The sequence below is a fragment of the Puma concolor genome, chromosome C2 (genome assembly GCF_028749965.1).
Source record: "Puma concolor isolate L17-30 chromosome C2, mPumCon1.1.hap2, whole genome shotgun sequence".
In the NCBI taxonomy this organism is placed as follows: domain Eukaryota; kingdom Metazoa; phylum Chordata; class Mammalia; order Carnivora; family Felidae; genus Puma; species Puma concolor.
In genome coordinates, this window is record NC_141675.1 from 159,881,852 (window position 1) to 159,895,082 (window position 13,231).

General features: G+C 63.6%; 1 protein-coding gene across 2 annotated transcripts in view; it reads left to right on the forward strand.

Moving 5' to 3' along the window:
• The window catches only part of COL6A2 (collagen type VI alpha 2 chain), a 32,719-nt gene extending 19,880 nt beyond the window's left edge, over window positions 1–12,839 (forward strand). The window contains exons 13-28 of one of the 2 annotated variants that reach the window (XM_086676197.1): window positions 697–759; window positions 975–1,064; window positions 1,765–1,827; window positions 2,424–2,486; window positions 2,681–2,743; window positions 3,129–3,191; window positions 3,479–3,529; window positions 3,837–3,872; window positions 4,187–4,249; window positions 4,504–4,566; window positions 4,751–4,786; window positions 4,924–4,969; window positions 5,190–5,342; window positions 5,569–6,021; window positions 6,191–6,229; window positions 11,589–12,839. In XM_086676197.1, the coding sequence (XP_086532323.1) occupies window positions 697–759; window positions 975–1,064; window positions 1,765–1,827; window positions 2,424–2,486; window positions 2,681–2,743; window positions 3,129–3,191; window positions 3,479–3,529; window positions 3,837–3,872; window positions 4,187–4,249; window positions 4,504–4,566; window positions 4,751–4,786; window positions 4,924–4,969; window positions 5,190–5,342; window positions 5,569–6,021; window positions 6,191–6,229; window positions 11,589–12,187 (1,944 nt within the window). In that variant the 3' untranslated portion in view covers window positions 12,188–12,839. Of the gene's footprint in view, window positions 1–696; window positions 760–974; window positions 1,065–1,764; window positions 1,828–2,423; window positions 2,487–2,680; window positions 2,744–3,128; window positions 3,192–3,478; window positions 3,530–3,836; window positions 3,873–4,186; window positions 4,250–4,503; window positions 4,567–4,750; window positions 4,787–4,923; window positions 4,970–5,189; window positions 5,343–5,568; window positions 6,022–6,190; window positions 6,230–9,222; window positions 10,421–11,588 lie in introns of those variants that run through there. The other variant, XM_086676198.1, reaches the window with a different exon arrangement.
• Window positions 12,840–13,231: the final 392 nt, after the last annotated feature.

A 13,231-nucleotide genomic window follows, 5' to 3' on the forward strand; every position in this document is an offset into this window, starting at 1 on the left:
GAGAGGGCCTGTCCCTGCAAACCGGCTGTCAGGCAGGAGGCCTGGGAGTACCCTGCCTGAGGGGTCACAGGGTGCCCATGTCCAGGGGGTGTGGGGCGCTCACACTCAAGAGGGTCACGGGGTGCCCGCCTCCAGAGGGGTCAAGGGGTGCCCATGTCCATGGGGTGTATGGTGCTCACACTGGGAGTCAGAGGTACTCACACTCGGGAGGGGATCATGGGGTACCCATGCCCTGGGGCTGTGGGGTACTCACACTCAGGGGAGTTATGGGGTGCTTGCACTCAGGAGGGTTGCGGGTGCCCACGCCCAGGGGGTCATGGGACACTCACGCCCTGGCAGTGCTCTCACACAGGGGGCCACAGAGTGGCCTGCCCGAAACGGTAGCAGTCCATGGCCAGCTTAGGACCGTGTATCCTGGCTCAGCTCTGCGGTGCCCCGATGGCCACAGCAACAAGCCCAATCCCCTCCCAGACCTCTCCGGGCCCCCTCTGGAAAGCTCTCAGCTCCCTCGGGTGTTCTGCGTCCACCCTCCTGGCTGCCCAGGCCGCCGGAGGAGCAGGAAGGACAGCCCTTCGCCGGGCCCCTGCCTGGCGAACTCGCCCGCGCGGCTGTGCGGGGCCCACCCCTCGAGAGCAGGGTCCTGCCCTGTTGCCAGCGTCCGAGGGATGGGAAATTGATCTCTCCAAACTTTGCCAGGGAGATGCTGGCCGCCCAGGACGCAGAGGACCCCCAGGAGACAACGGGGCCAAAGGCAGCAAGGCAAGTGCCCCTGGCGGGTCCCCGCTCTCCCGCTGCAGCCAGACAGCAGCCGCGCCCGCCGGCACAGAGCAGGGAGCGCAGGAAGGCCCTGTGCTCTGCGCACGCTGCCGGGTGACCGGGGCCCCCCACACCCACCCGACGGCGGCGGGGGCTGTGGAGTGAGGACGCTCAGCGGGGCCGTTCCCTGCCGTGGCTCACATGTCTCCTCTCCGCAGGGGTATCAAGGCAACAACGGGGCCCCCGGAAGTCCCGGTGTGAAAGGAGCCAAGGGCGGGCCTGGCCCCCGAGGACCCAAAGGCGAGCCTGTGAGTTCACGCTCCTCCCCCACAGACCCCTGGGGCCCAGAGGTCAGTGGCGGCCGGCCGGTGTGAGCTGTTCCCTCTGGGTCCGGCCTGCCCACCCAGCCCCGCCTGCAGGGGCACCCCCCACACCCTGCTTGGGGCCTCTTTGCGCCCTGCATCCTCCAGCTGCTCCTCGTGTGCCCCTTGCCCCCTGGCGCAACAGACCGCCTGCGGTAGCACTCAGGCAGGGCCAGACCCCTGCTGGCCAGGCTCCGCTGCCTGGGAACGGACCTGGTGTCCCCACAGTGCCCTCCCAGCGAGACACTCCGAGGGCTGAACCTACACGCAGGCGTGCACCCTGTGGGTCCCTCACGGTGACCCCGCCCAGCTGTCCCCTCATGTCTACTGCAGGTCAAATGGGACCTGGTCCCAGCCTGACCCTCAGAGGGGACACATCCCGAGGACTGGCCTCGCCCAGAAGTGAACAGAGTGACCGTGCTGATGGCTGGTCCAAGCTGGGCCCCAGTCACATCAACTAAAACTCCTAATTGACTAGGTCTTACGAGCTGATCAGGAACTCCTCATTTCCTAAATCCTTGGGTACAACAAAACTTACCCAACAGATGACCAAGGCCCCTCCCCCAAAGTCCATGTCCAAGTGTGGAGAGCAGAGCGTGGAGGCCCCACATGGCCCTACCACCAAGGCCTCCTCTGTTCTCTGCAGGGGCGCAGAGGGGACCCAGGAGCCAAGGGCAGCCCGGGCGGTGACGGCCCCAAGGGTGAGAAGGTGAGTGTCTGAGAGGGGCAGCTGTTGGCTGAGTCTGCACCAGTGTCTCACCGTGGTGTCGACAGGGCCATGGGACAATGGACAACCAACATCCCCCCACCATGGTTCACCCAGGAAAACAAAAGTGACCCCTGGGTCCTGGCCATTGGTGGGGGCAGAGGCACCTCCTACAGGTTCTCAGAAAACAGGAGGCAGGTCATCCCCACCCACAAGCCCTGCCGAGGAGCGTGGGCAGGATAAAGCCAGTTTCATGAGTGACATGCACAGCTGTGCAGGCTTCGCACTGCTCCACCCCGCAGCTTTCGATTGCAGACACACACACTCCTGTAGCTAACTCAGGATGTCTTTGTCTTTGTGGTAAAATCTGAGGGCTGACCGTATCCCACAAGACCTGGGTCAAGGGCTTGAAGGAGGGGCTTCCTCCTCTGGGAAATGGGTGGTAGTCCCTATCCTGGTGCATGAACCTGCATGAGCAGGGCTGCTGTTCCAGCGAAACCTGCCATAATCTGGCATCCTCCCCTCCAGGAAGTTAAATGATCCCCTCTTCTCCCCTGCCCCTCCACATGCCCAGGCTAACTGGGCCTCTCTTCCAACAGGGAGACCCTGGCCCTGAGGGGCCCCGGGGTCTGGCTGGAGAGGTTGGCAACAAAGGAGCCAAGGTAAGTGAGGCCACTCATCCTCCCAGGGCGGGCACCCAGCTCCCCGGCTGGACGGGGGGAACTCGGACCCCCTGTCCTTCTTCTGCCCAGGGCCTCTTGGAGAGCAGGAGGAACCCCCCCCCCCACCATCCCTGCCTAATCTGCAGTGATCAACAGCGGGGTCTCTGAGGTGCCCTCATCCGATTTCTTTTCAGGGAGACCGAGGCTTGCCTGGACCCAGAGGCCCTCAGGGGGCTCTCGGAGAGCCCGGGAAGAAGGTCAGCAGCAGGACACCTGGGAGGGCCCTGAGGTTCTGGGGCCCCCACCCTGTAATGCCACTTGGGTCCTCCTGTCCTCAGGACACTGTTCCCAGGCAGGACACTGTCTCCATGACCCACTCGGACAGCAGCACAGTGGGGGGACGAGAGCCACTGTGCACCTCACACGGACGCCCTGCCCTGAGGCATCCAGCTTTATCATTTGGGAGGCAGCAAGGGGGAGACAGCGTGTGGAATCTGGGGGCCAGGCTGCGGCACATGGAAGAAGAGGCGGGCCTTAAAGCTCAGGGCGCCCGGTCCCCCCAGGGCAGCAGGGGAGAAGGGCAGTGTCGCTGGAGCTGATCAGTCCCCATCTGTGCTGACTCCACTTTCTCTCTGCCCTCAGGGATCTCGGGGAGACCCCGGTGACGCTGGTCCCCGTGGAGAGTCAGGACAGCCTGGTCCCAAGGTACCCCCCATACCCTGCTGGACAGGACCAGCCTCAGCTTTAGAGTGAGGCGGCCGGGAGCGTGCCAGTCCCGGCCCCCTTGGCGTGGGGGACACGAGGGGGCCGGGCGGCCCCCGCTGTTCTCACCCTGGGGGGTAGCACGTCCTTCCCCAGGCGGGGCCCTGCACGCGTGGCTGCCCCCCACCAGGCCAGCAGCCCAGCCCCCTCCGCCCTCGTCCTCGGTCCCTGCCAGCCCGGTCTCTTCCTTTCCCACTGGACCCTCCCTGACCGGCCTCCCCGTCCCGCAGGGAGACCCCGGCAGGCCTGGATTCAGCTACCCAGGACCCCGAGGAACGCCCGTAAGTCCTGGCATGGGTTTGGGGGCCCGCTAGTTCCTGCAAGGGCCTCCCTCCAGGGGATAAGGTGAGGGGAGTGGGCACAGGGTCACCTGGCAGGGGCAGGGCCCCCGGAATCGTCCCAGACCCGGTGCAGCTGCCGTGGCACTCACCTTCAGCCCCATGGCTTTATACAGGTTGTGACACCTGAGACCATAAGGCGTGGGGGGGGGGGGGCTTCCAAACATCTCTGGGTCCCCGGGAAAGCCAGCCGCCCGCCCGAGGGACAGCCCTTCAGGCTCCGTGACCATGACCTGTGCTTGCTTCCCAGGGAGACAAAGGCGAGCCTGGTCCTCGCGGCCCTGAGGTACGTACCGAGGCCCGCTCCGCACCCACCGTGGGGTGGCCTGCATGCCCCTCCCCTCCCACTCGGCCACCAACCAGCTTCCCATGCTGAGCTCTGCATGGTGGAAACTGCCACGTGCTAGTCTCCGTCAGACGGAAAACCGCATCTCTCCTGAGATGCCATGTGTAGTGGCCCAGCAGCAAACCCGACTGCCAGGCACAGGCTCTTCCTGACAAAAGCAGGCTGCACCCCCGCAGACACCCTGGAGGTCTTGGCTGGGGGTGGAGGCAGTGCCCAGCTCCCCACCCCTGGCTGACCAGCGTCCCGTGTCTCAGGGGAGCAGAGGTGACTTTGGTGCCAAAGGAGAGCCCGGGAGGAAGGGCGAGAAGGGTGAGCCTGTAAGTACTCAGGGCCAGGGGTGCAGGGAGGTGCCGGGGGGTGCAGGGGCTGAGAGTGCAGGGGGCTTCCGGGGCCTACAAGGGCCAGGAGTGCAGGAGGATTCAGGGGAGGTGCCGGGGGCTACAGGGGGGTGCTGGGGGTACAGAGGGGTACAGGGGCTGAGAGTGCACGGGGGCTGCAGGGACAGGGGGTGCAGGGGCTGTAGGCCTGCCAAGGTCAAGGCTGCCACCCACCTGCCCTTCTCCCTCCTCAGGCGGATCCCGGTCCCCCTGGTGAGCCCGGCCTGCGGGGCCCAAAAGGAGCCCCAGGACCCGAGGTAGGTCAGTGGCTGGTCCCTCCAGTGCTCAGGCCACAGCCCTGGGCCAGCCCAGCCAGCGTGCACCCCAGACCTCAGGGCTGTGCTGGTGGCAGACCCGTGCGGTCGGTGCACAGGGTGTGGGGGGCTGCCCAGCCTCGGCCCAGACAGGGACCACCCCTCACTGTCATCCTTCCTCCTCCAGGGAGAGCCCGGCCCCCCTGGAGATCCCGGCCTCACGGTAAGTGTCAGGTGGAGATGGAATGGTGTTCCCCTCTCTCCTGAAATGGGAAAGCAAGGGCGGCGGGGAAGAGGTCAGAGGCCGAGGTCAGCAAGCACTTGCTTTCTTGGGCCGGGGCTGACCCCCCTGTGTCGCAGGAGTGCGACGTCATGACCTACGTGAGGGAGACATGCGGGTGCTGCGGTGAGTCTTGGCCCCCACGCGGCGGAGGAGCTAGGCTACTCGTGTCCCTGGGGGGCCCTCATCCAGGAGTCAGGGTCATCTGTCTGGGTCGCGCCCTCCCCCTCAAGGTCACTGTGTCCCCCTGTGCGCCTGGCCGTGCACCGTGGGCGTGTCTCCCAGGGCCTGGGGTCAGTGCACACAGCCACCTGCCTCTCCCACTGACCCTGCCCCCGACCCCCAGACTGCGAGAAGCGGTGTGGGGCCCTGGACGTGGTGTTCGTCATCGACAGCTCCGAGAGCATCGGCTACACCAACTTCACCCTGGAAAAGAACTTTGTCATCAACGTGGTCAACAGGCTGGGGGCCATTGCCAAGGACCCCAAGTCAGAGACCGGTCAGCTGCGCCCGCGGTTGGGGCGGGTGGGGAGTCAGGAGGTCCCACTCACGGGCAGGGAGGCCAGGCAGGCCGGAAGCCCTGAGGTCCCGTCACGAGAGTCGGTGGACAGACAGAAATTCAAGGGAGGGGGTCTCAGCTCTGCCCAGGGGCCCCAAGTTTCCGCTTGAGGGTGGCGACCGATGCAAGGCGGTGATACCTTCATGCCTGTGTCTGGCCGCCGCAGGAACCCGCGTGGGCGTGGTGCAGTACAGCCACGAGGGCACCTTCGAAGCCATCCAGCTGGATGACGAACGCATCGACTCCCTGTCCAGCTTCAAGGAGGCCGTCAAGAACCTGGAGTGGATCGCCGGGGGCACCTGGACACCCTCGGCCCTCAAGTTCGCCTACAACAAGCTTATCAAGGAGAGCCGGCGCCAGAAGACCCGCGTGTTCGCGGTGGTCATCACGGACGGCCGCCACGACCCCCGGGACGACGACCTCAACCTGCGGGCGCTGTGCAACCATGACGTCACAGTGACAGCCATCGGCATTGGTGACATGTTCCACGAGAGGCACGAGAGCGAGAACCTGTACTCCATCGCCTGCGACAAGCCGCAGCAGGTGCGAAACATGACCCTCTTCTCTGACCTGGTGGCCGAGAAGTTCATCGATGACATGGAAGATGTCCTGTGCCCGGGTGAGCAGCAGACAGACCACTCGCTTCCCCGGGCCTGTCCGTCCGGTGGGGAGGGGGACCCGCGGCAGGGGGGAGGGGGCTGGGGCGTTCACGGGCAGTGGGGGAGCCCAGCCCCCGCCGGCCCCAGCAGAGACTGACCGGGACCTTCGGCCCCTTTCCTTGCTCCCAGACCCTCAGATCGTGTGCCCGGACCTTCCCTGCCAAACAGGTAACTCAGGGCGCTGCCAAGCCCCCTGCCCTAGACTAGCAAGCAACCGGGTGCTGGGCAGGAGGGGCCGCTGCGGGACCCCTCCCTGGAAAAACACCTGCAGGTTGGCGTCTCAGCCCACACCGGTGGTTTCGAGGCCCCAGGACCCCGGCATGTCTGAGGAGGGGCTGGGGTGGGGGTTGACATCTGGAGCCCTTCGGTCACCACCCCACCCCTCCCCACCCCCACTCAGCACATGTTAGGGAGGTGCACTGTCCTGGCCCGCGCTTGGCTGGCAGCCTACTGGTCTCCAGCGCAGACTCACAGCCTCGTCACCTTGTGGTCCCCACCCTCCGGGAGGAGCAGACACCCCAGGGCCATCTCAGCTCCCACAGGCAGAAGCCCTGGATCCGGTCCACAAAGTGGCTGATTCACCTCCGGGAGGTGAACGCATGAAGTGCCACACGGCGCCGGCTCGTCCGCTTGCCTCCGCGCCAACAGCCCTGAGCCACTGCCTCTGGAAGCAGGCGCCCGCTTGTGTTCGGGGCCTGTGCCCTCGCCTGATAACGGTCGCGCTGCATTTGAGGTTGAAGTGCTGGGTGCACAGAGAGGCTGTCCTTGGGGTCCCTTGGGGCCAGGGAAGGGGCAGGACGGGCATCGTCCGCGCTCCCCTGGCATCTAGATGCTACCTCCGAGGCTCAGCTGTGCAGTGACTGAGGCCAGGGGGCCCATGGAGGCGCCCTGGGTGTGGTGGAGACCTCCCCACCAGCCTGGGTTCTGGAACCAACCCCGTGCCTTCTGGCCGGGCCGTGGGCACCGGGCTCGTATCCTCCCATGACCCGGCCCGGGGAGGTGGGGGCCACCGTGGGGGCACATGAGGCCGTGCTGCCGGGTCCAGCAGAGGACACAGCTAGGAAACGCGTGGCCTGCACCCACGTCCACGTCTGCCGTGCAAAGTCAGCATTTCTGGGCTTGCGTGTATACCCCTCAGGGGGCAGGACTGAAGGCGCAAAGGCAACCCGAGGGAAGGAACTGTCTTGGGTTGGGGGCAGGAGTCCCCACACTTCCCCTCACAGAGAACATCCCAGAAAGTGGCCATCACGGTTGTACCTCTGGCCACACCACGGCTATGTGAGTTCTGGGATCACTCTGGACGCCGCCTGGGCCTGGGGTCCCCAGAGTCAGCTGGCGATGGCTGGAGGCAGTACCCACAGCTGTCTGAGACCTGAGGCCACACGGAGCTGCCGACCGTTCCCCCCCCCCGCCCCCACTGTGTCCCTGCCCTGCCCGTCCTGGGGTGGGGCCCCCCATCAGGCTGGCCCCTTGAAGGCCAGAACCCAGAGCCTCACCCCTAGTGCCAGGGCCCAACACTCTCGCCGTGCCCCAGCCGTGGCAGGGAAGCTTCGAGTTTTTCAGCACTGAGTACGAAGTTAGCTGAGGTTCTTTGTAGAGGTTCTTTGTCAAGCTGAGAAGGTCCCTCTGTTCCTTGTCACCGAGGATTCCATCATGAACCAGTACGAAGGCTTTGTCATGTGCTTTTTCTTTATGTTTGGATAGGATCGTGTGACTTACCTTCTTTTTAGCATGTTAATGTGATGGAGGGCATGGATTTTCAGATGGTGAGCCAAACTTGCAGACCTGGGATAAATCCCATCTGGTCGTGGTGTACAAATTGTTTTATATATTGTGGCATTTGGTTTGCTAACAATTCGTTGGGGACTTTTGCATCTGTGTTCATGAGCAGTATCAGGCTGCGATTTCCTTTCTTGTGAGGTCTCTGGTTTTGCTGTTAGAGTAACGCTGGCCACTGGGATGCTGACCTTGCTTCCCCTGAGCCTCCAAGACCCTGCAGTAAAAGGGGGTGGTCCCCCTGGGAGACCCTTTTCCATCTTCTCCTACCTTTTCTGCTAAAGTCATAAGCTCATCCTTTAAAGCGACCAAAATTTCCAAGCATACTAGACACGGTGACCAGAGAGGAAGAAAGCAGATGTAACTATGGGATAAGATCTCGCGAACCATCCCCTGGCACCCTGAGGGCTGGGTGTGCCTCTGGGCATTTCCAGGCCGAAAACAGGATGTTAGGTGGATGCTGTTGGCTGTGGCTTGACCCTGACCTTCTGGGCCAAATGGCTCCATCCACCCAGAGGCCTAGCCACCCCTAGGCCAGGGAGCAGCTTGCTTGGTTGGGTCGGAACCACGAGAGCTTCAAAGAGAAACAGAGCTGGACACCAGCTGAGGTGCAGACTGAGCTTGGTCTGGGCGGCTGCTGCAGGGGCGGGAGCCCCAGGGCGACCTGAGCCCAACTTGCCTGGGCCAGAGGCGGGAGACTCTCTAGGGCTGGGCGTGCAGGGGTTCAGGCACGGGAGGCAGTGTGCGTGTCGGGGGTGTGGGCTCCACGGGACCAGGCCGCCTGGGTTTGCTACCTGGCACCTGCCCAGAGGACACAGAAACTCCTGGAACATTAGGACAGGAGGCCGTGGTGCACGCACCTGGAGAAGGGCGTCCACAAGATTAGGCCCTGATGCCGTGAGTGTCCGTGTCGGAGCCCCCGGGTCCGTGAGGGGACAGTTCTGGGCAGTGGAAGATGGGCGCCTCAACACAGGAAGGAGGATTTATCACAGCAAGGTTTCTGGTAGCTCTTCTGAGAGGGGGTCCGGGGCCCCCCTGCCGATCGCCAGGTGGGGGCTGGAACCAACTAAACTCTCTTGGCCGCACTGGCTTTTCTCAGTCAGGTGTTGTAAGTGGGGCTGGGGTCCTCCGGGGGCACAGCCTCAAGCCGCTAGAAGCCAACCCGAGACTGGTCAAGCCTCAGTGCCACCTTGTGTACAAGAGTCTTGCAGGTCTCCAGGTCTGTAGCGACCCCGAAGGTGCTTCTGCTCCCGTCTCCCCGGCAATGCGCTTTGCTGCTGGCCCCCAAGTCCCCTGTGAGCTCTGGCACCCGTGCTGACAGTGGGGGAGCTGCAGCCTCCCGCCTCCTCATCCCACCCCCTTGCCTTCTCTGGATGCCCCTGCAGATGGACCGCGGCCTGGCGGCGAGTCCCCGGTCACCTTCCTCCGCACGGAAGAGGGCCCGGATGCCTCCTTCCCCAGGACCATCCCCCTGATCCAACAGTTGCTAAACGCCACGGAGTTCACGCAGGACCCGGCCGCCTACTCCAGGCTGGTGGCCGTGCTGGTCTACACCGCAGAGCGAGCCAAGTTCGCCACAGGCAACGAGCGGCAGGACTGGATGGAACTGTTCATTGACACGTTTAAGCTGGTGCACAGGGACATTGTGGGGGACCCTGAGACCGCACTGGCCCTCTGCTGAAGCCGCAGGGGCTGCCCACATGCAGGGCTGGCCAGAGCTGCCCGGCCCAGCTGCGTTAGCTCCCGGTGGCTGCCACCACATGCTAAGGGGCTTAAAACAACAGAAATCTATTCTCGCTCAGCCTGGAGGCCGAAAATCCAAGACCCTGCTGTGGCAGAGCCATGCTCCCTCCGGGGGCTCCAGGGAAGATCCTTCCTGCCTCCTCCAGTTCCTGTCTGCCTCCATTGTCACAGAGCCTGTCCCTTTTGTAGCCTGACTGCCCCGTCTCCCTCTTGTAAGGAGCTTGTGGTGGCACTTAGGGCCCACTGGAGAATCCAGAATAGTTTCAAGGTCATAATTTAATTCCATCTGCAGTGGTTTTTTGGTTTTGTTTTTTGTTTTTTGTTTTTGTTTTGGGCCATATAAGGTCATGTTCACAGGCTCCAGGATTAGGATGTGGACATCTTTGGGGGAGCCATTATTTAGCCAAAAATTGAGAGAAAGGAGCAGAGCCTCGTAAATAAGCCCAGAACTCCTAGCTTCCCCTCCAGCTTCTGCCTGTGGTCACCCCTTGTGCATTTTTGTCAACCTCCCTGGTTGATGCCTGGGGGAAAACTCCCCTCCCCCCACGTGTGTCTCTGCTGGGAGTGACTTGGGAGCGCGGGGGACCTAGACTACTTGCTAGACGTTTTCAGCAAGTCCTGGCTGTGTGGATTTATAAAGCAGAAGCTGCTTTTCGCCCGCACTGCCCCCAAAATAAGCTATGTCATTAATAGAAGCTCCTTTAAAAAGAATCCTGCAATCGTTGCTCCATCTGCTGGTGGCCTGGCATCCACACTGCGTGGTGACGCACCCAGGGGAGCATCCTTCAGATGTTGTGATCACATCTTAAACATTCTATAAAAGCTGAAAAAGAATGTGAACACGTTGCTGTGCAAGTGATGTGCTGGGGCGACATGCCGCTGGCTGGGGGCTGGACTGAAGCAGCCCCCTGTGCAGGCGGGTGCCCAGTGCCCGCAGAGCCGCCCCAAACCTGGGTCCTGGGCTGAGGCCCTGCTCGTTGGTGCCAGGAGTTAGAACCTCCTTGATGGGATCCCCACCCTCCTGGCCCCAGGGGTCAGCAAACCTGGACCCACGTCCCAGAGGGGGGCCCGTAGGGCTCAGGAGCTGAATGCAAGCAGGACCGGCCACCCAGCCCCGACTGTGGCTCTGGTTGAAGTCTCCAGCAAGGCCGCAGCAGGGGGGACCTGGCCGCATGTCTGTGGAGGGAGGGCCACATGTATGTGAGGAGTGGGTTTTCAGGCTGTGCTGTGGCGTCCGCATCCCGCAGAGGTGTGGCCTCGCCCCCACACTGTCTGGTGTGTCCAGGGCTGGTGACCACCCAGACACCAGCAGGGCCCTCCTCAGGTAACAGAGTCGCCCAGGCTGCTGCAGGGGTCTGGGTGCGCCTGTGCCTACCGCCTACCAGACAGGTGTCCAGTCAGAGAGGACACCGGCTCTCCTTGCCTGTGCCCCCAAAACTGGGAGAGGTGTGGCCCAGCCAGCATTGGCAGCTTTGGGGCAACAGGGACTGAGGGGGTTACGGCCAGAGATGCGTCCCTGCAACCTGGAGATCTTCAGGGCTGGAAGTCTTTATGAGATCTTTTTACGTGATTACAAATTCGAAAACAGCCTCCCTGACCCTCTCTCCCACCCGTACTGTGGGAGAGTGGGCTGTGGCCATTTCAGGGGTCCCCTTCCTGCCCAGGAAGGCCTGGAGAGACGGTGCTTGGAGGGTAGAAATAAGCCTCTCGGCCCTCACGTTGGGGGACATTTCCTGGTGAGAGCAAAACCAGAAAAGATGGTGACAGGTTCCGAGGACATGGGGCAGGAGCCCCCATCCTCGCCTGGGGCCACTATGGTAGGGGTTCCGGATGATGGGTGACTTTGGACGCCACCCCACAACCCTGGTGGCTCTTAGGGCTCCGGTGGGGGGCGGTGTCCATAGATGGGCACAGGGCACGGCCAGGCGGGGCGCCAGGCTGCGCCAGGGCCTGCGGCGGCCGGGACAGGTAGCCGGGTCGCCCGCCCACCACCCCGTTTTGCCCCCAGAGCTGTACGTGGCCCAGTGCACGCAGCGGCCTGTGGACATCGTCTTCCTGCTGGACGGCTCCGAGCGGCTGGGCGAGCAGAACTTCCACAAGGCACGGCGCTTCGTGGAGGAGGTGTCCCGGCGGCTGACGCTGGCGCGCAGGGACGACGACCCGCTCAACGCGCGCGTGGCCCTGCTGCAGTTCGGGGGCCCGGGCGAGCAGCAGGTGGCCTTCCCGCTCACGTCCAACCTGACGGTCATCCACGAGGCGCTGGAGGGCGCGCGCTACCTCAACTCCTTCTCGCACGTGGGCGCGGGCATAGTGCACGCCATCAACCACGTGGTGCGCGGTGCGCGCCCGGGCGCGCGCCGCCACGCCGAGCTGGCCTTCGTGTTCCTCACCGACGGCGTCACGGGCAACGACAGCCTGGAGGAGGCGGTGCACTCCATGCGCAAGCAGAACGTGGTGCCCACCGTGGTGGCCGTGGGCGGCGACGTGGACGCGGACGTGCTGTCCAAGATCAGCCTGGGCGACGCGGCCGCCGTCTTCCGCGAGAAGGACTACGACAGCCTGGCACAGCCCGGCTTCTTCGACAGGTTCATCCGCTGGATCTGCTAGCGGCCCCCAGCCCCCGCCCCGACGTCCCCTGCTCTGCGCCCCCGGCCCCGGCTTCCAGCCAGCATCTCGAACTCCCAGCCCCCAAGGCCACACCCGCCCCTGCCCGGCCCCAGCCCCGCCCTGCCCCGCCCTGCCCCGCCCTGCCCTGCGCCCTCAGCCTGGCACCCCCAGCTCCCCGGTCCCGCAGGCGCCGTCCTCCCATCCTTGGTGCTACTCAGACCCCACCCAGAGGCCCCGCATGCTGGGGACTCGATCTCTCCAGGTGTGGGTGTGAGGTCAGGAAAGGAGGATCCCCACCCACGCCCAGCTCCTCCAGAGGGTCCCACAGCCCTACACCCCTCCTGCCCACGCCCCTCTCTCCATGCCCTCTCTGGACCCTAGAGGCTTCCCGGGGCGCACCCTGGTGGCCAGTGCTCCAGAGCCTGCTCGGACAGGCCCCTCGCTGCCCGCCCCCCACCCAGCCTCAGCCCTGGGCTCCTCAGCCCCTCCAGTATGCTCCAGAGGGTCTCTGTGGGCCCCACCAACTCCACTGGGCTTGCTCCAAAGTGTCCGCCTGGCCTTTGGAGGTCACCTGTCCCAGACTGAGCTGTGACAGCATCCCTGCACATTCCTGTATGCACTCACCCCCATACAATAAAGGCTTTGAACTGCCTCCTGCTCTCCGCCTCCTTATGTGTGCGCCCACCAAGGACCCTAGCAGTGGCCATGGAGACATTCAGACCGTTCACATGCCACCAGGACTGATCATGGTACCCCGGCTGGCCTCCTCTCCTGGGGGCAGGTGCTGTCTCCGGGCACTGACTGTCCACACCACCCCAATGTATAGACTGGACAGCTTCAACCATGGATTCCATGGAATCCACGCCTGTCTTGCTGGCATTGAGCTGAAAAGAATGCTACTTGCTCAGGGAAGTCCCTCTCTATCCCCAAACCAAGCCAAAGTGCTTTAAAAATGTTTGTTGTAGGGCATATGGGTGGCTCAGTCAGTTAAGCGTCTGACTCTTGATCTCACTGTTTGAGTTCAAGCCCCAAGTCATGAGCACA